At 40.1% G+C, this 26,626-nt stretch overlaps 1 protein-coding gene across 6 annotated transcripts in view; it reads left to right on the top strand.

Annotated features, from left to right (window-relative positions):
- The first annotated feature begins 1,103 nt into the window (after positions 1-1,103).
- The window catches only part of RCOR3 (REST corepressor 3), a 58,982-nt gene continuing 33,459 nt past the window's right edge, over positions 1,104-26,626 (top strand). For 2 of the 6 annotated variants that reach the window (XM_050781157.1, XM_050781147.1), the window contains exons 1-7: positions 1,104-1,550; positions 1,939-1,995; positions 13,117-13,194; positions 15,768-15,820; positions 18,122-18,283; positions 19,979-20,103; positions 21,102-21,180. In XM_050781157.1, coding sequence (XP_050637114.1) covers positions 1,385-1,550; positions 1,939-1,995; positions 13,117-13,194; positions 15,768-15,820; positions 18,122-18,283; positions 19,979-20,103; positions 21,102-21,180 — 720 coding nt within the window. In that variant the 5' untranslated portion in view covers positions 1,104-1,384. Of the gene's footprint in view, positions 1,554-1,938; positions 1,996-9,670; positions 9,767-13,116; positions 13,195-13,227; positions 15,821-18,121; positions 18,284-19,978; positions 20,104-21,101; positions 21,181-26,626 lie in introns of those variants that run through there. The other 4 variants (XM_050781182.1, XM_050781136.1, XM_050781168.1 and 1 more) reach the window with 4 other exon arrangements.

Below are 26,626 nucleotides of genomic sequence, written 5' to 3'. Positions count from 1 at the left end.
CCTGCATACTAGACGCTGGCAGTTAAATCCTCACTTATTTCTACTTATTCGTGAGGGGGGAAAAAAGGAATGAGAAAAAAAGGAAAAGAAAATCATAAACAGCCCCCAATGCCAGGCAGCCTGGCACGCAGCACACGCCCTCAAATCTGGTGAAGGAATAAACGCAGTTTCCTACTCCTTTCGCCGAATGCAATTCAGAAAAGCATTACAGAGCACATCTCCTTCCAGGCTGGAAACGCTGCCAGAACGCAGCTCTAGCTTCGCCTCCGCCGGGGGACTCCGCCCTCTCCCCCAGCGCTCCAAGAGGAGATCGCAGGTCCGCGAGAAATGAAAACGTGTCTACTGGACCAGGTCTCCTGTTCATCTTATTTCCCCATCACTCACAGCACTCACTCCCCAGCTATTAAAACATCAAAGAAAAGAAAGAAAGAAAGAAATGTGGGAAGAATAAGACAGTAGGGTTAGGATGAGGGAGAAGGGCTTCAGCAAAACACAGTTGCATCGCTCAGCCCCGGAAACTCATCCCGTCATCTCCACACTCTCTCTAGGGAATTGGGCCCCACTTCAGAGATCCAGAACTACAAAAATTGTAGCGTGGAGATCGTTAGAGCCGAGTCTACTTCTTTCGCCGGTTGGGCCTCAGAGCCCCAAAGCCGCCCAGCTAGACTGCGCGACTGCACGGCGGCCCAGCGCGCGCCCCCAGCTCGAGGCTTCCGGTGAACACCGGGAAACTGAGCGGACTGCCAGTCCAGACATCTGAGGTCGGCCGCACTCCGAACCGTGCCTACAGCCGGGTCCGCAGAGGGGGGCCGCTCCCCGCAGTCGCCCGGTCGGGTCGCGCCCGTCCTTTCTCAGAATGACCGCGTTCCTTCCGCCCAGAGAGGGCAAAGAGTCCCGCTCCCTCGTGTGCACCTCCCGCCCGCGCTCCGGAGCGCCCCCTAGGAAGAAAGCCCGCGCGGCAGCCACGCCTCGGTGGCGATTTTATTAGCACTCCGTTGGGGTGGCCCGGCGGCCGGCGAGCGGGGTTTCCCCGCCCCTCCCCCCTTCCCCTCCCCCCAGGCGGCCGGAACCTCCCTGCGGGGCGGAGTGATACCGGCGGCGGCGTAGAGCGCGGCGCGGCCTAGGGGCGCCCGGGACTGCGCGGGGCGGGCGGCGGCGGAGGGAGGAGGGGAGAGAGGCGGGGCCGGGGCGGGTTGTTGTGAGGCGACTGCGCTACTGCCGGAGCGGGGCGGTTATGGCGGCTCCATATTAACAGCCTCCTCCTCCTCCGCCGCCGCCGTCTCCTCCTCCTCCTCCTTTCCCTCCCGCCAGCTCTCTAAGCCATCTCCCCCTTCACCCTGACGCCTACCTCTTCCCCTCACCTTTCCCCCTCCCCTGTTCTACCATGCCCGGCATGATGGAGAAAGGGCCCGAGTTACTGGGGAAGAACCGGTCGGCCAACGGCAGCGCCAAGAGCCCGGCAGGCGGCGGCGGCAGCGGCGCCTCGTCCACCAACGGCGGGCTGCACTACTCGGAGCCCGAGAGCGGCTGCAGCAGCGACGACGAGCACGGTGGTAGCCTCGAACTCCTCCCCGCCAGCCCGCCAGCCCGCCTGCCCCCCTCCCTCTTCCCCTCCCCCAGCCCCCTCCCCTCGCCGCTCTCCCGCCCTCCCTCCCCTCAGAGCCCGGGCGCTGCGGTAGCCTCGAACTCCCGGTGCAGTGCAGCAGCACCCCCGCGACCCCCGTCCCTCCGCCCTCGACCAATCCTCCGCCCTTGCCCCCCCCTCCCCGCCCCCATCCACTGCCATCTCCTGGAGTGCCCCGAGTTAATATCTTCCCATCCACCCGCCGCTTCTTTCCTCCATCTAGAGATTTTTATTTTTTATTAAGTGTCTCTTCCTTTTTCTTTCTTTTCTTCTTTTTTATTTTTTTTATATATATTTTTGGCATTGCTTTGCAGATGTTGGGATGAGAGTCGGAGCCGAATACCAAGCTCGGATCCCTGAATTTGATCCAGGTAGATACATTTGCTTAAGCAAAATCTTATATTCCCTTTCCTGGCCTTGGTTTGGGGTGGACGGGCTAGGGGTCCGGGCATGGGGCCGGGAGGGGATGTGGGCTTGGGCTGGGCAGACATCCGTGGCGGGGAGGCTGTCAGGCTTGGCCGGGCTGTGACACTGGGAGTGTGGGCAGATGTGTGCACTGCAAGGTTAACATGGTTCCCTTCGGAGGCCACTTGCCCGCTGGTGGCATCGCCTTCCTGACCCTTGAGCTGGAACGGGGTCGGGGTGAGCAGAGGGAGACGGCCCCTGGCGGAGTCCAGGGTCCGAGGCCGCGGGCTGGAGGAGCAGGCGTGCAGACTGTGTGGACGAACCGTGCAAATGTCAATTGCCACCTCGCTTGCCTCGGCACCGGGGCGGGCGGCGGAGGCCAGGGCGGCTGTCACCGGCTGGGGAAGCCAAGGGCGAGCCCTGCCGACCCGCGCGCAGCGGGGATTGTCTCTTTTCTTTCTTTTTGGCTAGGTGGTGTAGCTTTGGTCGCGGCAGCTCTGCGGAGTGCGGGAGCCGCGGAGAGAAAGGGGTGGGGGAAGGGGGTGGGGAGACGCCAGCGGCAGGCACACCTCGCTCGCCAGCCAGCCCTGGGAAGTTAGACCACAGGACAGTGGCTGCAGCTGCCAAGGAGACATTTTCTCCCCGAGCAGCCAGGTTCCAGCGTCCTCTGCCAACCCAGCTTGCGGGCTCCCTGTCTACTTTTCTCCAAACAGGCTCCCCGGCGGTCACGAGATTTCAGCTTGTGCGGGGATTGGGCGAGAGTTCCGCATATGGAGGCGCCCTTACTGGAGCCTCTCGGAGTGGAGCGCGTTTCCTTCTCCCCACCCTGCCCGAGACCCTTCTCAGTTCAGGCTTTGGACAGACTTTCAGAGGGGCCCACCTTTTTATTTCCCTCCTTACAGTTCGTCAGTTTTTTTGCCCGGTGCCCGTTCATAATATTGCGTTTGTGTCAGACCTTCGATTTCTATGTTAGATATTAAAGAGTTTCCTTGTATTTTCCTGGGGAGAAACAATGTTTAATTATTAGAATACAGAGGTGTATTTTTTGTCCCTCCTCTACCTGTTAGGAAATGCAAAATGATATTTACCAACCATTTGGATTTCAGATAGCAGCTCCTCCTCCTGTCCCAAGTGAGGAGGATAAAAAGTAATGAGTGTTAAAATGATTGTCAGGACAGTTTCATTTTTAATAGGTGAAAACAGTGATGCAAGAGTGTTCACTAGATTTGGGTTGCCTTCTAAATGACTGGCTGGGAATACATTTTATTTAAAGACTATCAGTGTATATACTGATGGGCTTCAAGTAATTTTAAATGTTTTATGAAGCTAATTTTCTTTATTGATGTTGCTAGTAGGTGAATGGCACTTTCACACCACTCTGCTCCCTCTGGGTTTACTTGACATTTGGAAGGAGCACACTTTGGCTTTAAGAGACTGAATTCAGGCCGGGTGCCGTGGCTCATGCCTGTAATCCCAGCACTTTGGGAGGCTGAGGCGGGCAGATCACCATGTCAGGAGATGGAGACCATCCTGGCTAACACAGTGAAACCCCGTCTCTACTGAAAACACAAAAAATTAGCCGAGCGTGGTGGCACACACCTGTAATCCCAGCTATTCGGGAGGCTGAGGCAGGAGAATCGCTTGAATCTGGGAGGCTGAGGTTGCAGTGAGCCGAGATCACGCCACTGCATTCCAGCCTGGGCGACAGAGTGAGACTCCATCTCAAAAAAAAAAAAAAAAAATCTGAATTCCTAACTCCCAACTCTTCTTTTTGTGGTCTGAGCAAGCCACACACACTATCCCTGCACCTCAGTATTCCTGGCTAGAAAAACTTTTTTGTTTTTTTGAGATGAAGTCTCGCTCTGTCTCTCAGGCTGGAGTGCAGTGGCGAGTGCAGTGGCGCGATCTCAGCTCACTGCAACCTCCACCTCCCGGGTTCAAGTGATTCTCCTGCCTCAGCCTCCTGAGTAGCTGGGACTACAGGCACACGTCACCATGCCCAGCTAATTTTTATATTTTTAGTAGAGATGGGGTTTCGCCATCTTAGCCAGGCTGATCTTGAACTCCTGACCTCGTGATCTGCCTGCCTCAACCTCCCAAAGTGCTGGGATTACAGGTGTGAACCACCCACCGCGCCCAGCCTATAAAAACTATTTAATGGAATTCTTACCAGGATTAAATGATGGGCATATGGCAGGTAATTCTATAAAGATTAAAATTTGTAATTATGAAGAATTATTGTGGATGTATTCACACCTTTCTGATTTGGAGCTTTCATTGGGAGTCTCCACCTCAGCAGCTACAATTATTTCTTAAGTTAATATATCTATCTATTTGCCCCAATGGGTAGATTTCTGAGTCAATATTTATTTCTTTTTTTTTTTTTTTTTTTTTTTTTTTTTTTTTTTTTTTTTGACGGAGTCTCACGCTGTTGCCCAGGCTGGAGTGCAGTGGCGCGATCTCGGCTCACTGCAAGCTCCGCCTCCTGGGTTCACGCCATTCTCCTGCCTCAGCCTCCTGAGTAGCTAGGACTACAGGCGCCCGCCACCGCGCCCGGCTAATTTTTTTGTATTTTTAGTAGAGACGGGGTTTCACTGTGGGTCTCGATCTCCTGACCTTGTGATCCGCCCGCCTCGGCCTCCCAAAGTGCTGGGATTACAGGAATATTTATTTCATAGACAACTATATACAGTTTTATTAGGAGTCTTGTGCTTAAGAGCCAAACTTAATGCTGGAACAAACTTGTACATGCCATAGCATTACATTGGAAAGCATTGATCTAATCATTGGAAAGCATCTTTTTTGTTTCAGGATAAACTGAACACTGGAACAAATTTCCAAATTTTGAGAATAATCACTTAGAATAATATTAATGTGGTTTTACGTGACCATTGTTAACCAACTTAATCCACAATAATATTTTGCTTATTTTGAACCCGAATAGAATATTTGAGGAGAAAAAAAATCACTGAAATGTTTTTAAAGTCATTAAAGTCATATTTTCAATTTATTTACTCAGACTAATTTAATTTTATTATTAGAATAAGGCTAGACATCACTTTCTTTAACTTCACTTACTCATTTTCTGCTTAAGAGTCTTCTCCAGAAGCATACCGAACCCAAGGACAGAATTAAAACTGACTACCATTTAAACTTACAAGGGCTTTTCTTACCTGTTAAAGGCTAATCTTATCAATCAAACGTAGATTATCAGTTATTGGGCATTTTTTACAGGGAAATACTGGGCCTCTGCCATTCAACATTATACTGCTGATCTATTTTATTATAAATGTTGTGCTGTTGTGTTTTTCACATCAATATAATTAGGTGGGAATATAAACACATTACCTTGGGAAAAATAATAGACGAAAAGTTTTTTTTGACAGAGTCTTGCTCTGTCACTCAGGCTGGAGTGCAGTGGTGCGATCTTGGCTCACTGCAACCTCCACCTCCTGGGTTCAAGCAATTCTCCTGCCTCAGCCTCCCGAGTAACTGGAACTACAGGCACGTGCTACTGTGCCCGGCTAATTTTTTTTTTTTTTTTGTATTTTTGTAGAGAAAAGGTTTCACCATGTTGGCCGGGCTAGTCTTGAACTCCCAAAGTGTTGGGATTACAGGCTTGAGCCACTGCACCCTGCCAAAAAGATATTTATTAGTTATGGAAATTGAGACATGGTTAGCTCCTCTCTCTTCTCTTTCTCATTATCTTTGTCTCCTAAACCACTCAATCCATCTTTATGGAGATTGTTGACGCATAGTTCTAGAAGTCATTTGAAAGAAAAATGCCTTGGGTGCTGAGTTTGTAAAATTTGCTGTGATCAGAATGTAGAAAAATTTTTAGGATTTTTTATGTAGGCTAATTTTATTGGAAAAGGTGATAGTGATGATGATAAAAATTAAGCAGGTAAAGAATGAATTGGCTAGGGGCTATCGCTCATGGGTATAATCCCAACGCTCATGGGTATAATCCCAGCATTTTGGGAGGCTGAGGTGAGAGGATCGCTTGAGCCCAGGAGTTTGAGACCAGCCTGGGCAATATAGTGGGACCCCGTCACTACAGAAAATTCAAAAATTAGCCAAGTGTTGTGGCATACCACATCTGTACTTCCAGCTACTCAGAAGACTGAGGTGGGAGATCACTTGAGTCCAGGAAGTTGAGGCTGCAGTAAGCTATGATGGTGCCACTGTGCTATACCCTGGGTGACAGAATGAGACTCGGTCTCAAAAAAAAAAAAAAAAAATTTATTAAAGTGATTATTTTAGGAAATATGAGAAGAATTGAGATTTATACTGGAATTACTGAAGTTAAGAGATTAGGAACAGTTTACCTTAATTATGAAACCATTGCTAATAATGTCTTTACTAACTATATTTCTGATTATTTTCTTTCCATTGTTCACTAGATCTTCCCAACTTTTATTTAGTGCCTACTAACTGTACTTACCTCATGAGAACAGTTTTTGTGTGTAGAGCCTAATTTCTTATCATATGCCTTTAATCTAATATGGCATAATAGCCTTGGATGAACCACCTGACTTCTCTAGGCCTTAGTTTTCTCGTTTGTAAAAGGATGATGATGTTAAGAATATCACAAGATTAAGCGAAAAATACTGTATATAAAGCAGTGGTTTTCAAAATATTTTACTTACATATCCATGAAATAATTTTGAAAAAAGGTTTACATATTTTTAGTCAACATCTATTACTTGTCACTGAGTTTAAATAGTTGAAAAATATAATCTGTAGTGTATTGAAAATATTAATACTTTGATAATGAAGTCTTTATATCTTTATTTTAAATGTATCCAATTAAATATAAATACTACAGTGATGTAATAGTACTATTTTGTAAAATATGTAGACAAGCTTCTAACATTCTGAAAGTTTACATTGTTCCTTTTCATCTTTGAAGTCATTTCCATGCATTTTCTCCACAGAATTTTATCTTATATAATTTTTTTTTTGTGCTTTTAAGTGCTTTATTGGGCCAGCGCAGTGGCTCATGCTTGTAATCCCAGCACTTCGGGAGGCCAAGGCAGGTGGATCCCTTGAGGTCAGGAGTTCAAGACCAGCCTGGCCAACATGGCGAAACCCCATCTCTACTAAAAATACAAAAAATTAGCTGGGTATGGTGGTGGGCACCTGTAATCCCAGCTACTTGAGAGGCTGAGGCAGAATTGCTTGAACCCGGGAGGTGGAGGTTGGAGTGAGCCGAGATTGCACCATTGCACTCCAGCCTAGGCGACAGTGAGATTCTGTCTCAAATGAATAAATAAAGTAAAATAAAATAAAGTGCTTTATTGATCACCTGTGAGTAAGGTTCTGAGTGTTACATCTCTTCTGGCTTGAGTTATTACAATTAATGCATAATTGATTAAAACTCTAGTAGTTATGGTGCCTTGAGTAAAGGAGTGTTTTCCTGACACCCTGTTTGAAACCCTGGAGGGTTTAACATTTTGGGTCATGTACTCTTGTAAGATTTGGAATGCATGAGAGATGGTGCCCTTTTTTTTTTTTTTTTAAGTGAGAGACGGGCATTTGTGAAGAGAGATGATGGAAGTAGAATGAGTCTAACCTCTTATCATTTGACCACATGTGAGTTTTCAGGCAGATTGTCTTCGGAAAGAGAACATAGGGAAGTTAAAGTTCTGAAAATTGATTCTCTTGAAACTTACTCGTGCTCATGTGCCCCGGGAAAGTCTTTGTTTACCCAAGTTTGAAGTTGGTATATATTAAGTATATAATTTAGAACCTAGTATATAAGTAGTAAAATGTTACAATATATTTAGTACATTTTAATATTCTCAGTATTTAAGTTCTTTATATAGTATATTTGTTCCATGATCTTCTTCGAAGTCCTTATTTTTAATGTCCTAAAGGAAATCTAAAAAGTAATAGATTTTTATTTTTATTGATGTGGAAATCCTAGTTTATTGAATTATATTTTCCCTTCCTAGTTGTTGGTTTTCTCCAGCAGTCTTATAAATGTAAGACTCCAGTTAAAAGATCTAATAATTTCAAAGTGATTAACCTTTAAATGTTTTATCTAAAACTGAAGACAATTGATTGTTCAACAATTTTATTTTCAGAACTGATATGCTACTGTAGTCTTTTAAAATTATGGTAGCTTGCTATCTAGGTTTTGGTTTGTTTTTTAATCTATTCAGAAGATAAGGTACTTTAAGTCATGGTTGTTTTGTTGGTGAGTCAGGTTTGAGTCTCAGTAATGTTTCTAAATATCAGATAGTTTTGAGGTATAATCTTAAATATTGTTACAGATAAAAACAAAATAAACATGGGGTTAATGTCTATTTAATGTTTTAGTTCATTCTGACTTTTACAATGAAAAAGGTAAAACTTACTGGATGCAAAGCATCCCAAGAGGTAGATAAATTATTTTTAATAGTACATGTTACTTTCTCCTATTTTATAGGAAAGGAATCACGTCTGAATTGTGAGAAAAACATAAAGGTCATTACAGCTATTCAATTTCATTTTCAAGAGGTTGGCGAGAGAGGACATCAGCCATTTTTGAGATATATTCCCTTGAGGTTTTATTCATTTGTAGTTGATACGGTGAGAAGAAGCCTTTTTAGGATAAATAAGGAAGGAACTTAAGAAAGAACTGTCTTCAATAAGCGTATACTAGTAATAATAATAATTAAATCATAGATAATGCTTACCATATGCCACGTACTTATATTCATTTATTTTTATTTATTTTTTTTTTTTTTGAGACGGAGTCTCGCTCTGTCGCCCAGGCTGGAGTGCAGTGGCGCGATCTCGGCTCACTGCAAGCTCCGCCTCCCGGGTTCACGCCATTCTCCTGCCTCAGCCTCCCGAGTAGCTGGGACTACAGGCGCCCACAACCGCGCCCGGCTAATTTTTTGTATTTTTAGTAGAGACAGGGTTTCACCGTGGTCTCCATCTCCTGAACTTGTGATCCGCCCGCCTCGGCCTCCCAAAGTGCTGGGATTACAGGCGTGAGCCACCGCGCCCGGCCTATTCATTTAATTTTTGAGCAACTCTGTCAGATAGGTACTCTCATCATCCATATTTTTAGAGATAAGGAAAACTGAGGCACAGACAGATTAAATAGATTTATCCAAGGTGACACAGCTACCAAGTAGCAGAGCTGGTATTCAGATTCTGGGAGTTGGGCTCTATAGTTCATACTCTTAACCATTGCACTAAAATACCCCTCATTTCCTGTATCAGTCATCTCTTGGGCCTAGTTGGCACATATATAATTGAAAATAGTAGAGTCCAGTTCAGAGTTAGGGAAGGAAAATTGTGAAATGCTTAATTAGGCATTCTCTGCTATCAGACAGGATTGCTCTATGTATGCCTCTCCTGTATCCTCTACCCGCTCACCCATATTGGACGAGCTGTTAGTTCCCACAGCTTGGATACCAGTTTCTGTCAGATTGAACCCTTAATTACAATGCTAAGAATTTTTTTGGAAACTTATTTATTGAGATAGGGTCTTGCTCTGTTGCCCAGGCTGGAGTGCAGTAGTGTCGTCATGACTCACTGCAGCCTCGAACTCCTGGGCTCAAGCGATCCTCCCACTTCAGCCTCTTGAGTAACTGGGACTACAAGTGCACGCGACCACATCCAGCTAATTTTTTGTAGTTTTAGTAGAGACAGGATCTCACTGTGTTTCCCAGACTGGCCTCAAACTCCTGGGCTCAAGCCATCCATCCTCCTTGGCCTCCCAAAGTACTGAGATTATAGGTAAGAGCCACTGCACCGAGCCTGTAGCTGTTATTTTTTTATGGGGAAAAATTTAAAAAATAGTTTAATACCTGTTTGAGAAGGGCCATTTAATGAAGATATTTTAATTCAGACTTTCTGTAAGGCAAGAATGAGATGCAAGGAAATTATGTTTAAATATTTAGCGTGATATGCCATTAAGACTTGAGACTTAATGGAAAACTTTCTTTGTTGCATTTCATGTTCTGTTAAGTAGGATTTAAATGATCTTATTGTCATGATTCCATTGTGCAAAATCAGTTCCATATTAAAGGATTGAAGTTTAGGATATTCACTTTGTATAACGTTAGATTTTATGAATTAAGTAAAGGCTTCTGACCTACTTAAATAGGGTTTTTGTTTTATTACCATTGAGTGGGTTGACTATTTTGTGTTTGTATTTTTGTTTACAGGGTGAAAACTTAAATATGTATCTTAATATTGAAGTTTTAAAAAGATAATCTCAAAGTTTCTTTTTTTTTTTTTTTTCGAGGTGGAGTTTTGCTCTTGTTGCCCAGGCTGGAGTGCAATAGAGCAATCTCGGCTCACCGCAACCTCTGCCTCCCCGGTTCAAGTGATCATCCTGCCTCAGCCTCTCAAGTAGCTGGGATTACAGGCATGCACCAACCACACCCGGCTAATTTTTGTATTTTTAGTAGAGTTGGGATTTCTCCATGTTGGTCAGGCTGGTCTTGAACTTCCGACCTCAAGTGATCCGCCCACCTAAGCCTCCCAAAGTGCTGGGATTACAGGCTTGAGCCACAGGGCTTGGCCAGTTTATTTGCATTGAATATAAATTTCACATAATGAACTGTAATTTGGCATTTTCCTAAATTCTCAGCTCATGCTTTTGTGTCCTCTTTTATTAAAGATATGACAAAATACAAAAGGCTTTCGAATACTTTGGTAGTGTTTCTTCTTTCAGTTCTCTTTTCTTCTTAATTTTCCTTATAACATACATAGAATTTTAAGATAAATTTATATTTTATGGCAACGTGTGATTTTTTAACTAAAATTTATTGATCGGTAATGATATATGATGCTTGTCTAAAAATAAAAATATTGAATGGTACTATATTATTGCCTGATAGATAACTTCTCTAAGATGGAGATTACAGTAGTAGTTCTCCTACCACTAGAAATGAATGTTCTTCATTCCAAGTATCTTATAACTTTATAAAGGATTACAGTTTAACCTCGGAATTATTTTAATATTTTATGTGAGTAATTTTAGAATTCTGGCTATTAATGGTAATTATCAGTACCACATAAAAGTCATTGATGAGCCGGGTGCAGTGGATCACGCCTGTCATCCCAGCACTTTGGGAGGCCGAGGTGGGTGGATCACCTGAGGTTGGGAGTTCGAGACCAGCCTGACCAACATGGAGAAACCTTGTCTCTACTAAAAATACAAAGTTAGCCAAGCATGGTGGCGCGTTCCTGTAATCCCAGGACTTTGGCAGGCCAAGGCAGGCGGATCACGAGGTCAGGAGTTGAAGACCAGCCTGGCCAACATGGTGAAACCCCGTCTCTACTAAAATACAAAAATTAGCTGGGCGTGGTGGTGCATGCCTGTAATCCCAGTTACTCGGGAGTCTGAGGCAGGAGAATCGCTTGAACTTGGGAGGCAGAGGTTGCAGTGAGCCTAGATCGTGATATTGAACAGCCTGGGCAACAAGAGTGAAACTTCATCTCAAAAAAAAAAAAAAAAAGCAGCAATGCTTCATTTGTTGATAGTTTTAATGAATTAAATGCAACTAAGAATTAGGTAGACCAGAAGAATAACACTGAATGATTAAAATAATAGATAGAGTCTACAGGCATGTAACTTAGCTCTGGCATAGCTGTCTCAGCCCTTCATGCTGTTGATTCTTAATTTATATGAAGGTTAATAGGGCTTGATTTTTCTGACTTTCTAGGCTATAAAATAATATAAATTAGAGGCTGGGTGTGGTGGCATGCAGCTGTGATCCAAACTACTTGGAAGGCTGAGGCAGTAGGATTGCTTGAGGCCAGTAGTTCGAGACCAGCCTAGGCAACGTAGCCAGACTTCACATCTTTAAAAAGAAAGAAAGAAATTAGAAAATGTTACTATTCTTCCAAGTCAGAAGTAGAAGTAGACTTTGAGATTATATGAAGAAGAAATTGCATTGACTTTTTTACCTTGACTTTTTTTTTTTTTTTTTTTTGAGATGGAGCCTGGCTGATACCCAGGCTAGAGTGCAGCTGTGTGATCTCGGCTCACTGCAACCTCTGCCTCCCAGGTTCAAGTGATCCTCCTGCCTCAGCCTCCCAAGTAGCTGGGATTACAGGCATGTGCCACCACACCTGGCTAATTTTCTCATTTTTAGTAGAGATGGGGTTTTGCCACGTTGGCCAGGCTGGTCTTGAACTCCTGACCTCTGATGATCCGCCTGCCTTAGCCTCCCAAAGTGCTGGGATTACAGGCGTGAGCCACTGCACCCAGCCTTTTTTATTTTTATTTTTCTTGACTTTTCTTCTAATACAGAGCACAAACTTTTATAAATATAAAATGTCATAAATGAACTTAAGTTTAAAAGTGAATAGCTGGCAGACCCTTAGCAAGAAATAAAATTAAATAAAAAGCAGACATAAGTGTTTAAAAATTACAGCACTCTTGACCCATTTAGATATGGGGCAAAACAGTACCTGAGGCATTCTTTCTCGTTTAAAAGTCTTGAGTTTTTAAAAGATGATCTCTAAGTAATGTATGGAAGTTTATATCAGGTTTATTACCTTCTGTCAAGTAGAGATATGTAATGTACTGAAGAAAGTCTTTTTTACTTTAAAAGGGATAAACCAGCATTTGTAAAATTTCCTTAATTTTTATAAACAAGCTATTTACTATATGTAATGTAAATCTATTTTCCTTTTGTTTTCCTGTATTTTCTTTCCTTGTCCTCCTTTGCAGATACTGTACTAAAACTGAAATAAAGCTTACTTTTTTTTTTTTGAGATGGAGTCTCGCTCTGTCATCCAGGCTGGAGTGCAGTGGCACATCTTGGCTCACTGCAAGCTCCGCCTCCCGGAATCACACTATTCTCTTGCCTCAGCCTCCCAGGTAGCTGGAACTATAGGCGCCCGCCACCATGCCTGGCTAATTTTTCGTTTTCATATTTTTAGTAGAGACGGGGTTTCACTGTGTTAGCCAAGATGGTCTCGATCTGACCTCATGATCCGCCCACCTCGCCCGCCCAAAGTACTGGGATTACAGGGATGAGCCACTGTGTCTGGCCAGCTTACTTTGTTTATACTTATTTTCAGTGTAAATAAAATCCATCATATTCAAAGTAATTATTTTTTTCCCCCAGGTGCTACAAAGTACACAGATAAAGACAATGGAGGGATGCTTGTATGGTCTCCATATCACAGTATCCCAGATGCCAAATGTAAGTTTTCTGAAATTAAATGTTAATGTCAGCAGGAGTTTATCACCCAATTCAAAATGTGACTTATATTTGTTTTTGGGTCTTTTAGATTCTCATAAAACAGTTTTGTCTTTGTTTTTATTATTATTCTTATTTTTTTTTTAATGGAGGTTGTTATATTAGAATGTTTTTCCTTTTGGAAGATAGTGGGTTGATCATTCCAATTTGTGTCAGGCCCATGAAGAATGAAAAACCTAGGATCTGATGGCATTGCTGCTTAAATCCTCAAGCAGGGGAGGGAGTTACTATGTAGACATCTGCCCAGGCTTTTCCTCAGTATTTGGAGCGGTAAAGACATGCCTTCAAACTTCAAAGAGCCCACTATCATTACCATTTTAAAGAGGAAAGGGGAAAGAACTGACTTCAGCAGCCATCAGGTCATCTTTGTGCTCTCCATTTCTGGACGGAGACCTTCTGGATCATTGACCATGCACTTCTTGAATCATGGTGTGGCTTTAGACTTCAATGTGATGTAGCGGACCTGATCCTTTGCGGCACATCAGATATAGGAAACGTGCAGGTAACAACACTAAGATCCCCACCCCTCCATTCAGTTATCATTTAGTTTGTTAAATAACAACAAGAACAACAACGACACTGAACAGTTAATTCTAGCAGCTGTAAGATAAGCTTGTCTTTTTAGAATATTTACTAACATCTTAAAGGTGTCTGATTTATTTAGTCCCATGAAAATTAATGATATCCTATCGTGTATAGTAAGTCGAATCATGCTTATTGATGCAATAAGAGAGCTAAAAATTGAAAACCGAGTATGTTTCTGCTTAACTGATAAATCTTTCTATTTAAGAGCTGTAAAACACCAGCCAAAGGTCTAGCTGGTAGTCTAGAAATTGTGTGCCCTTGAAGCATTCCTAACAGAAAACATGAAATTATTCATCTGGCCTGGGACTGTTTAATGAGAACCTGAAAGAGACTATTAGTTTCCCAGGTTCAATCCTCATTACAGACAAAGGTTTTCATTCACAAACTGAGCATCAGGGTATCATTGAATTTTACTGGCTTAGTTCTGTTTTATACAATGGTTCATTTCTTAGCAAAGTGGAAACAAAATTCAGCCAGAGAGTCCTGGTAGTGTAGTGTTCATGTGGAATATTTAAATGAAGGTCTAGGGTGATGGTTTTCAGCCCTGGAAGTGCATTGGAATCACTTGGGGAATTTTTTTTTTTTTAAGTACTTATATCTAGTCTCTTTCTCAGACCAATTAAGTCAGAGGCTTCAAGGGTGGATCCTGGATGTCTTACTTTTTAAAAGCTCCCACACTGATTGTAATGCATAGCCAGGGTTGGAAACCACAAGTCAATTGGTGGTGTTCAGCATATATTTAGACCTGTCATGTATTTAAGTGCTTTGGGCTGTAAACAAAATGTAATATTTGGGTTTTCTACACAAAAAGCTTACCCTTTGTGGGGAGATTTGATAGCATACATTTAAACATTTTATTATAATAGCATTATTGTTATAAGAGCATATTCATATATTAGACTGTACTGACTAATAATCACAGCAAATACTTATAAAATTCTTAAAATGGACCAGGTGCTGTTCTGGGCATTTTCCATTTATTAACTATTTAATCACAGGAGGAAGGTAGTGTTTTTAACAACTATTTAGAGTGAGGAAACTAAGGTACAAAAGGTCAAAAGTTACTTGGCCAAAGTCAAAAAAACAGCAATAAGCTGATAATCAAACCTAGGTAGACTAGCTGTTCCGGAATCAGGATTCTTAACCACTGCTTCTCAAAAATATTTCCAAAAAGTTAATTTATACATACACACACATATAAAAATTAATTAGAATCAAGGAAGAGCGATTTTATGGAGTTCACATAAAACTGAGTTCTGGTGAATGTGTTGGACTTCTCAGCAATGAGGCCTTGAAATAATAGCCAGTTTATCATAATTGAAACTGCTTATCTAAATAATTCTGTTGGCTTAATTACATATGGAAGATAAATGAAAGTGGAATACTCAAACATGCTTTGTATTACAAGCAGGAAGAGCTGAAGAAAATTAAGGAGTACTGAAGCATACTTAAATGTGTCATTGTTATGTATAACTGGCAGAACTATAAGCTATCCTTTATACATCAATCAAAAATGGAATGGTAAAGGCTTTGGATCAACTTTAAATATGTGAAAGGGTCTTAAACGGCTAACTCTCTTCAAATAAAGACTATTAGAAAAGAAATTATCTTAATATTTTATACAATAATTAGATCTATTGGCTACCCACAGATTGGTCTTTTTCTGCATACAAAAATATAGTAATGTCATTGAATTTAGTAAGTATAACGTGTAGTTGTAGAGATAAGTTATACTAAATAAAATTTTAAACCAGGTGAGCATCTGATCTTGCTATTACAAGTCTCTTTGTAACATTTCATGGGAGGTATCTTTGGCTATTTTTTTACCCTGGAATATAAATTGTTTTGCTTTGCTATGTTAAGAACAAAAGTAGACCTAGGTAAATTAATTAAATGAGAATAATTAATTATATACCATTATTTCATTGCAGTGGATGAATACATTGCAATTGCAAAGGAGAAGCATGGCTACAATGTGGAACAGGTATGTAGAGAAACACTTCAATAGTAAGGCTTGTCTCAATATTTACCAAATCCAGAGAATCTCATCATAGTTTCTGTCCTAACAAAGTGCATAATCTTGACCAGCTATTTTATAGATACCACAATAGTCCTAGCAAAGAGTGACCTTTCAATATTAAGGAGTTTGCTTTTATAAACATTATTCATCTCAAGGGCTTAAATATTTTTCTCTCAGTATATCTGTTTCTTATTCTACTTTGAGTTCTGAAAATTTCTGGAAGCCTTCAGTATTCCTCTGGCAATGCTTTCCAAAATGAAAAGTTAAGGTTTTGGTGTATTTTGGAGTCAGCGTACACAGATAGAACTTTAAAACAATTCTTTTATTTATAAAAAATTTTATTAATGATAGAGGTAATTCTCTTTTGACTTTTTGTTCTATAGGATCTAAAAGTTAAACTTTACATTTAAGGGAATATTTAAGACTTTTAAATTTTGAATGAAATTACAAAAGGCTGTTTTTGTTAGATAACTTTAAAAGGATATATCTATATATGATATATCTGTCTGTATGTAGAGTTAAGTCTCTTCAAATAAAAATTATAACAAAATCAAGAAATTATCTTAATATTTTATACTGTAATTCGATCTAATGGCTACCCACAGATTGGTCTTTTTCTGCATACAAAATATAGTAATGTCATTGAATTTAGTAAGTATAACATACATAGTCATGGAGATAAGTTATATTAAATAGACTATAATGTTTTTATATAACGTATATTATGTAATATACTGTGTTATATATAATATACTATATATAGAGAGACAAATATATGGTACATTATCCTTAGTAGTAAGGGAATGGAAAATATGGAAAAATGAAATGAAAGAGATCTTAAATCTCAAGTATTTCAACCTTTATCAGAATTTATAGTAAAATAGGTAGATTTGTTTTAAGATAAGTAAGAAAGGTAAATTATCTGTAACCTGGGTTATCAAGAGCTAACTTTATAGTCCAATTACATGGTAAAGGAATATTTTTGTGAAATTGAGATGTTTATTTTATCTATATCTACCTAAATGTAATTAACTTTTGTGTGAATTTTGAAGCCTTTGATTGCCTATTTTGTTTTTAAGCCTTGCCTTTCTGTTTAATATTTGAGAAAGTTAATCCTTTAAAATAGGACTATCCGGCCGGGCGCGGTGGCTCAAGCCTGTAATCCCAGCACTTTGGGAGGCCGAGACGGGCGGATCACGAGGTCAGGAGATTGAGACCATCCTGGCTAACATGGTGAAACCCCGTCTCTACTAAAAATACAAAAAACTAGCCGGGCGAGGTGGCGGGCGCCTGTAGTCCCAGCTACTCGGGAGGCTGAGGCAGGAGAATGGCGTAAACCCGGGAGGCGGAGCTTGCAGTGAGCTGAGATCCGGCCACTGCACTCCAGCCTGGGCGACAGAGCGAGACTCCGTCTCAAAAAAAAAAAAAAAATAGGACTATCCATATGTTCGTTTTCCTGTGTATTTTAAAGGACTGTTATCAGAGTACAGAAATTAACAAACTCAGTATTTAAAAAGTGGCTGTATCTCTTAGAAAATAAAAGTTTGTGCCCTAAGCGATGCTTAATACCTTATAATAAAGAGAAAGGCCTACTACTTAAAATAGAAGGGGAATTTATGGAATTTTTGGAAGTTGTCCATTTCAGTCTTTGTTTTGATTTGGTAATTAAGTCATTGAAGTTATTTATATGCCTCCTAATAATTCTGTTTATATGTTCTGATAATAAATAACTTAAATGTGGTTAAAAAATTGTTAAAGTTGCAGTGGAGGTACTTTTACTTCTTGGACATGGTTAGCCTGTGATACACTTGTAAAAGATTAAAACTTAAATATCTCCCTACTAAGCCCCAAATGAGCATTTCTGGCTTTGTGGCATCTGATCATTTCATTCAAGTATGGATTTACTGGAAAATTTCCTTTTAGCATATTTTTTCCTACATATTGACAAATTTTAAAATGTGGGTTAAACTCTTGGTGTGAACCTACAAATCTGCTTTGTAGTCACTCTCCTCAGCTCACTGTTTTTCCTAGATTCTGCAGCAAATATGGTATGTAAGAACATTCACTGTTCTGAGGCCCTGATTTAAAAGAAATAAATAAATGAGGTCTGCTACCTGGGCGCCCCTGATTTAAAGTCCCAAACTGTGAGTCTATCTTCAGTTGAAGTCATAGGCTTAAGATTTTGGTCTAATTTGTGTTTAACTTTCTTAAGTGTGATGGAACATAAGTCCATTAAAACCAAAAGGGAATGATTTCTCTTCAAAGGCACTTGGCATGTTGTTCTGGCATAAACATAACATTGAGAAGTCCCTTGCTGATCTCCCTAATTTCACTCCCTTTCCGGATGAGTGGACAGTGGAAGATAAAGTCCTATTTGAACAAGCCTTTAGTTTTCATGGAAAGAGCTTTCACAGGATTCAGCAAATGGTATGGTAATTTTAATCTTACTGTGGTTCATATGTGAATGATATCTTAAGCTACTATTGAACACGTCCTAATTATTAAATACAAAAACATTCTTCAATTTAATTTTAAAAACTATTTGGAAACAGGTATATTTGTATACAATCCTATTTTCTGCAACCACTCTTACATGACAGTTATGTGCTATTGCATTACAGTAAATTAGCTTTTATTTTGACTTACATAACATGTAATAATACACATGTAATAGAGTTATTTCGTATGTTTATTGTTTCAGGAAAAAAAAAATTCAACTTTATTTTTAAATGTTTCACTCTTTGACACGAGGATTTTTTCCAACTTATATATTTTTGGATATGAAAGTCCCTTTTTAAAAAGTCCTTATTAGGCTGGGCGCGGTGGCTCATGACCGTAATCCAGCACTTTCGGAGGCTGAGGCAGGCGGATCATGAGGTCAGGAGATCGAGACCATCCTGGCTAACACAGTGAAACCCTGTCTGTACTAAAAATACAAAAAATTAGCCGGGTGTGGTGGCACGCGCCTGTCGCCCAGCTATTTGGGAGGCTGAGGCAGAAGAATAGCTTGAACCCGGGAAGCAGAGGTTTGCAGTGAACCGAGATCACACCACTGCATTCCAGCCTGGGTAACAGAGCGAGACTCTGTCTCAAAAAACAAAAAACAAATTATTTCAATATTGTCCAGATGGTGCTGCTGCTTTTTTCTTTCTTTCTTTCTTTTTTTTTTTTTGTGTGTGTGTGGAGAGAAACTGCTCTGTATTTCTAGTTCCTACATTTTTAGTATTGTGTCAAAATAATGTAAATCTGAGAAGTTCCTGCATTAAACTATTTTAACCTCAGTAGATGAAAATTAGATAATGTTTGCAAATATATCTAGGTGTCTTCCATAATGAAAGAGAACATTTTTGGTGGGGAAGTTGCATCCTTGTTTTCACTATGACAGATCAGTCAGTGCATGATCATCAGTCATTTTAATACTCAGACTTCATTTGATGGCCAAAGCCTGTTTGCATTATTTACCATTTTAAGACTGGATTTAAAACAAAGTTATTCAAAAAAATGTATTGTTAAGAATTGAATAGCTTTTCTTTAAAACATCTTGCTAAATGAAAGAAGCAAGACACAAAGGTCACATATTGTATGATTCCCTTTATGTAAAATGTCCAGAATAGGCAAATCCATAGAGAGAGAAGGCAGATTAGTGGTTGCCAGGGACTGGTGGAGGGGTAGAATAGGGAATGATTGCTAATGGGTACAGGATTTCTTTTTGAGATTATGGAAATGTTCTGGAATTAGATAGAGATGGTGATTGTACAAGTTAGTGAATTTGCCAAAACCACTAATATGTACACTTGAAATAGTGAATTTTATTTTATGTGAATTATATATATTGAATACTAACATGACTGCGCTGGGAACTTCTGGGGACATTCTCACCAAATTAGTTTGTGACCTCTTCCCCTCCTCTTCCAGAACAAATAGGAATATTCATTCAGAAATGTCAATGACATTGATACGGGATACTGACTGTAGTAGTACTTTTTAGCTCTATAATTCATAAAGGTACCCATGAAATATTTTTTAATTATGCCTTTACTAAATAGTAAAGAATATCATCAAAATTATTATTCATTTTGTTTATGAATTAAACTTGCTGATATTAACATGATTTTTTTTAAGCTTCCAGATAAGACAATTGCAAGCCTTGTAAAATATTACTATTCTTGGAAAAAAACTCGCTCTAGGACAAGTTTGATGGATCGCCAGGCTCGTAAACTAGCTAATAGACATAATCAGGGTGACAGGTAGGTTGGTTACCTTCATATAGTTACATTGTTAGGGACACTGCATTGGGTTGCTTACATTTCCTAAGGCAGAAAATTTATCACAACACATTGTAAATATTCCTTATTCTTACGTTTATGTTTCTACTCTGACAAGAAGAGCCAAGTGGTTAGAAGTTTTAATATTAAGACCTCTTTCACCTCTTTTAATTTTAATCACAAATGCTTCCTTTTAGTATTGATATTTAATACACATTTAGAATATATTAAAGAATATGTTCTATGAAAGAAGCTCTTTTTATAATTACCTGAGTAACCGAAATCCTTATTATTGAGGCTAAATCTTTTGATAGTATAAAGTCATTTTGTTTCATTTTGTCTGTATTCTCCAATTGGAGGACTGAAATTTAAGTATTACATCAATTTGTATGTGTTCCCATTTCCCAAATGGTATTTCTTTTTAAATCCGTTTCCCACTGGGTCTCTGTTTTTGAGCTAGAAGTGTTTGCTAAAAGGATTCTGTATACCCAATGAGATAAATGTTTCTGAACACTACAGAAATCTGAATTAAAAGCTCATCTTCTCAAGTACAACTCTTATTCTGTTAAATAATATTTAGTAAAATTATTAAGATATATATATATTACAGTTTGATAAGAGCACTAGAATACAATAAAAAGAAGGGAATTGGTTGGGTGCAGTGGCTCACACCTGTAATCTCCGCACTTTGGGAGGCTGAGGTGGGCAGATCACTTGAGGTCAGGAGTTTAAGACCAGCCTGGCCACATGGTGAAACCCCATCTCTACTAAAAATACAAAAATTAGCTGGGTGTGGTGGTGGGCACCTGTAATCCCAGCTACTTGGGAGGCTGAGGTGAGAGAATCGCTTGAACCCAGGAGGCAAAGGTTGCAGTGAGCTGAGATCGTGCCACTGCACTCCAGCCTGGGCAATAAGAGTGAAACACTGTCTTAAAAAAAAAAAGGGGGAATTAAGTGTACTAATTTTTGTTTCTTCTCAGTGATGATGATGTAGAAGAAACACATCCAATGGATGGGAATGATAGTGATTATGATCCCAAAAAAGAAGCCAAAAAAGAGGTAATGATGATCATTAGAAGTGCTTGTGATTGTTCTACAAATCTGCTGAAAAAGAATGAACAGTACTTCATATTAAGAAAAACTTTTTAGGCCGGGCGCGGTGGCTCAAGCCTGTAATCCCAGCACTTTGGGAGGCCGAGGCAGGCGGATCACAAGGTCAGGAGATCGAGACCACAGTGAAACCCCGTCTCTACTAAAAATACAAAAAATTAGCCGGGCGCGGTGGCGGGCGCCTGTAGTCCTAGCTACTCAGGAGGCTGAGGCAGGAGAATGGTGTGAACCGAGGAGGCGGAGCTTGCAGTGAGCCGAGATCGCGCCACTGCACTCCAGCCTGGGCAACAGCGTGAGACTCCGTCTCAAAAAAAAAAAAGAAAAACTTTTTAATGTAATGTTTTATGAGATAGTAAATTTCATTGTTAATTAGCAATACAGTCGTACCTAGAACCCCAGTTAACCAAGCTGTTGAAAGTTGAAAATACCATTGAAACTGGAAAAAGATCTGAGTTTGTTTAAACTTAGCATTTACTAGATATGTGACCTCATCCAATTTAGTGACTCATTCTTCTGAAGAATCTCAATGCCATGGGTCATTCATCACTTTAAACTGTTTCATCAATGTTATTTTAAAAATGTTCATTCTACCTCAATTTTGTGTTTTACTAGTTTTCTTTCTATGGCTAAATATTGTCAGATTCCTTAATTCCTTCATTTTCTTCCCCAAGTCTGCCTTACCTTTGTTTCCCAGAGCCATGGTCCCAATGATCAACTATGAGAATCTCTTTCTTTCCCATTTCCCCATTCCTTTAACTCCCTACTTCCCTTATCCTTCTGCTATACCATCCCTGCCCTGTAAACTCATGATGCTGGATTAGTTGTTATTCATGGTCTAAGAGACACAGCAGGAGAAAATGATACAATTATGTAAATTGTAAATTGTTACTACTATGGAAAACAGTTTCCAGTCTCACTGTAGTCCTTAAGTGCCTCTTAGTTTTTAATCTCTAAGTCCCAGGTTTTTTTCTTGGTAAAACAAAAATAATAGGATTGTTTTGAGAATCAAAGAGGTAATATGTATAAAAGCACTTTTTATAGTACCCAGGACATAGAAATCTTGTATACAAGTTGCTGTTGTTTTATCTGGGCAGCTGTTTTGAACATTCCTTCCCTTCCTACACGTTGCCTAATACCCCTCCACCCCTAAAAACACTTGGCAGATAGCTTCATCCATGTCACGGAGAAAGTGTCAGACAGAGGCTGTCTTAAATTCCAGCCCTTCTTCTAAGTTCTATGCTACCATGCTGGCCTTTCCACTGTGGCATATTAGTACTTAGAACATATTACAGTTACTGTATTTTGCCCACTAAGCTGCGAACTCTTTGAAGTCAGGGACTGAGTTATTCATTTGTATCCCCTGACACTTTGCACAGTACCTGGTATATGGCAAATATTCAATAAATGTTTATTCAATAAATGGTTGTTGAATGAACAGTCTTGGGACTTAATATCCCTCTCTCACAGTAAGAAAGATCTTTTTTCTTTTCCTATACAATTTCACTGCTTGTGTGATCCTATCCATCCCTTCGTGTCTACTCTGAGACGTTCTCCACCAGTTATCCCTTGTCTTTCCCATATTTTCAACCTTTCAGTGCAGCCAAAAGTATGTTCAAGTGTTCCATTTAAAAGTATATCTCTGGCTGGGCGCAGTGGCTCACGCCTGTTGTAATCCCAGCACTTTGGGAGGCCGAGGCGGGCAGATCACCTGAGGTCAGGAGTTTGAGACCAGCCTGACCAACATGGAGAAACCCTGTCTGTACTAAAAATACAAAATTAGCCGGGCATGCTGGCACATGCCTGTAATCCCAGTTACTCGGGAGGTCGAGGCAGGAGAATCGCTTGAACCTGGGAGGCGGAGGTTGCAGTGAGCCGAGATTGCAACATACTCCAGCCTGGGTAACAAGAGTGAAACTCCATCTCAAAAAAAAAAAAAAAAAAAGTGTATGTCTTAACCACTCTAGAAAACAAATCACCCTTCTTAGCACTACTTCACTTTTGAGTTTGCTTTAGTCAGGCTGCTTCTGTCCCACCACTTCACTGAAACTGCTGACAGGTTACCAATGATTTGCAAAATGCAACATCCAGTGATCAGTTGTATTCTACTCGTGCTTTCTGTATCAAATTACTGACCCCTCCCTTCTTGAAAAGCTGTCTTTGACTTTTGTAATGCCATTCTGATTCCTGTCTACCTTTTTAACCATTGTGTCACAATTTTAGTGGCATCTTTTTCTTTCTTATTCTATTCTTTTATCATTATTCTTTTTAATTCTGTCTCTCAAAAAACTGTGAGATTTGATCTCTCTGTTCTTTGTGTGATTGCCACCTTCTTAGGTTCTCATCTCTTCTCTGAATTATCCTAACAGTTTTCTCTCTGATTATCTCTATGCCTCCCTTTTTCAGATTCTCCATACCACCCTTTCCAGTCCATTGGCTACCTTGTTGCCAAAGCAATCCTTTGTAAAGTTGCCAATTCACTGCTTGGTGAATCCTTCCATGGTGTTGTCTATAGGATAAAATACAAACTCTCCAGTTATGCATTCCCTACCCTTCCCCATTTATATCAGAGTACTAACAGTGTTTTAGGTATGTCTTTTAGTTCCCTGGCTTTTGTCCTATGATTATGTTGGTCCCTTTTTTTCTGGAATTCCTTTCTTCCCAAATCTGCCTAGGAAATTCCTCACAACTCTACAAGATGTAGCTTCTCTATGAAATCTTGTGCCTTATCTTGAATTGACAACCTCCTTATCTCTCCTTAAATCTATTGCAGTACTAATTCTACTGAGTGGTAGTTGTTTACTCATAGTTTCCCCTTCCTGCCTTCCTGTCTGTGTGGTGAGCTCTTTAAGAGCAAGAATATATTTTAACTATTTTCCACTCCCAGGGGCTGATACATAGTAAGCATTTAGTAAAATTTTAATGAATGAGAATACATACTATATGCTCTTTATTATGATATAAACCTGAAAACTTAGGAATTTGCTACCTAGAAAGTATATGTGTGTATATATATATGTATATGGAATATATAGTTTTGCCCAACTATGCAAGATGATACATACTCATTTGGTCTTTTGCTCATGATCTCATCTTACCAGAAAATAAATAATATGAGGGAAGTATAAGTTAAAAAGTTTTAAGAGGATATTGCAGAGGTGTGGTCCAAGACTAGCACTATGTGTCAGCAGCTTCATTCATTTCTCCGCTCATTCCAAACAATAAGGTTACCAGGCAGGGAAAGAAACTACATTATTGCTTTTAATACAGATCTTTGTAGCTGCTTCTGCGTGTTGTTAACATATTACATAGAAACTTAATTTTAACTTTTAAAAATTGTGAACTATATATATTGTAGAGTATGTACAGTTTAAAGAAAAATGATAGATACCAGTGTATCTACCACTGAGCTGAAGAAACAGGACTTCTGTTTGTGTTTCCTCAATTGGATATTCTTTTTTGTTTGTTTGTTTTTGAGAGGGAGTCTCACTTTGTCCCCCGGCTAGAGTGCAGTGGCGTGATCTTGGCTCCCTGCAGCTTCTACCTGGGCTCAAGCAATTCTCCTGCCCCAGCCTCCCGAGTAGCTGGGATTATAGGCATATGTCACCATGCCTGACTAATTTTTGTATTTTAAGTAGAAATGGGGTTTCGCCATTTTGGCTAGACTGGTCTAGAACTCCTGACCTTAGGTGATTGGCCTGCCTCAGCTTCCCAAAGTGCTGGGATTATAGGCGTGAGCCACCATGGCCGGCCTCAATTGCACATTCTCACCTTCTCTCTAGAGGGAGCCAGTATAATGAAATTTATTAATTATTCACTTCTTTCTTTATAGTTTTATCACGTATGTATATTATCACATATAATGATGATTATCATTCAGTTTCATTTATTTCATACTTCATTTAAATGGAATCATATTTATTCTTCAGTACCTGCCTTTTGTTATTATTTTTTTATTGCTATATTATAGTGTTCCATTGTATACATATACTGCAACTTATTCACTCTCCAATTAATAAACTTAATTTCCAGCTTTTTATTATGCACACTGCTGATATGAACATGTTCTGGATACACATGTCTTAGAGTTCCTTTGGTACAATAGTTCTCAGCTAGGTTTAGCACTGACCCCATAGGGGACATTTAGAAATTGTGGAGGTGTTTTCATTGTTACAGTGATTGTGGGGCATTTCAGTTGTTGAGTGGGTAGGAGAAACAGATGACAACTATACTGAAATGCAAAGCACAGATTGTTTCACCAAAATACCAACAGTGATTTATTGAGTAACAGTGTCCCAGGATTCTTTGGAATGGAGTCACTCTATTTTAGGGAATAGCCACATTAAACTTTCCTAGGTAATGGCAAATTGTTTTCTATAGCTGATATACCTCCAGTAGGCTATGAGAGTACCCATTGTCTACTTTCTTGCCAATGCTTGATCAGACTTTTAAAATGTTCCAAATCTGGCAGTATGAGATGGCATTTCATTGTGTCCTCAGTTTCATTCATAGGTAACTACTGAGGCTGTGTGTTTTTCTCTCTATTAGCTGTTGTTACATCTTTTTAAAAGTGTTTTGTTTGTGGAATTTTTTGTTTTGTTTTTTTTTTGGGACAGAATCTTGCTTGTTGCCCAAGCTAGTGTGCAGTTGTGTGATCATAGCCACTGCAGCTTCAAACTTGTGGACTCAAATGATCCGCCTGCTTCATCCTCCCAAGTAGCTGGGATTGCAGACGTGAGCCAGCATGCCTGGCTTGTAGTTTTTTATTTTTTCCACCTATTTTTCCACTTGATAGTTGTCTTTTTCTTGCAGATTGAATGTAAAGTTTTTTCTTATTGAATTCTTTGTATATTCTGGATATGAGTCCTTTGGTTAACAGCAAAGATCTTTTACCAGTTTGCGGTTTGTCTTTTTACTCTCTACAGGGAAGTAAACAGCTATTTCATCAAAAGCATATAAATTTTAAATTTATTATTTATTTATTTATTTATTTGAGATAGAGTCTCGCTCTGTCACCCAGGCTGGAGTGCAGTGGTGCGATCTCAGCTCACTGCAAGGTCCACCTGCCGTGCTGAGTAGTTGGCACTACAGGCGCAGGCCACCATGCCTGGCTAATTTTTTTTTTTGTATTTTTAGTAGACGGGGTTTCATCATGTTAGCCAGGATGGTCTCAATCTCCTGACCTCGTGATGCGTCCGCCTCACCCTCCCAAAGTGCTGGCATTACAGATGTGAGCCACTGTGCCCGGCCAATTTTAAATTTATTTATTTATTTATTTTTAAATTTTATTTTATTTTATTTTATTTTTGAGACGGAGTCTCGCTCTGTCGCCCAGGCTGGAGTGCAGTGGCCGGATCTCAGCTCACTGCAAGCTCCGCCTTCTGGGTTTATGCCATTC

Source organism: Macaca thibetana, chromosome 1, assembly GCF_024542745.1.
Source record: "Macaca thibetana thibetana isolate TM-01 chromosome 1, ASM2454274v1, whole genome shotgun sequence".
NCBI lineage: Eukaryota > Metazoa > Chordata > Mammalia > Primates > Cercopithecidae > Macaca > Macaca thibetana.
Note: the sequence above shows the minus strand (reverse complement) of the source record. Positions and strands in the feature narration are given on the sequence as shown.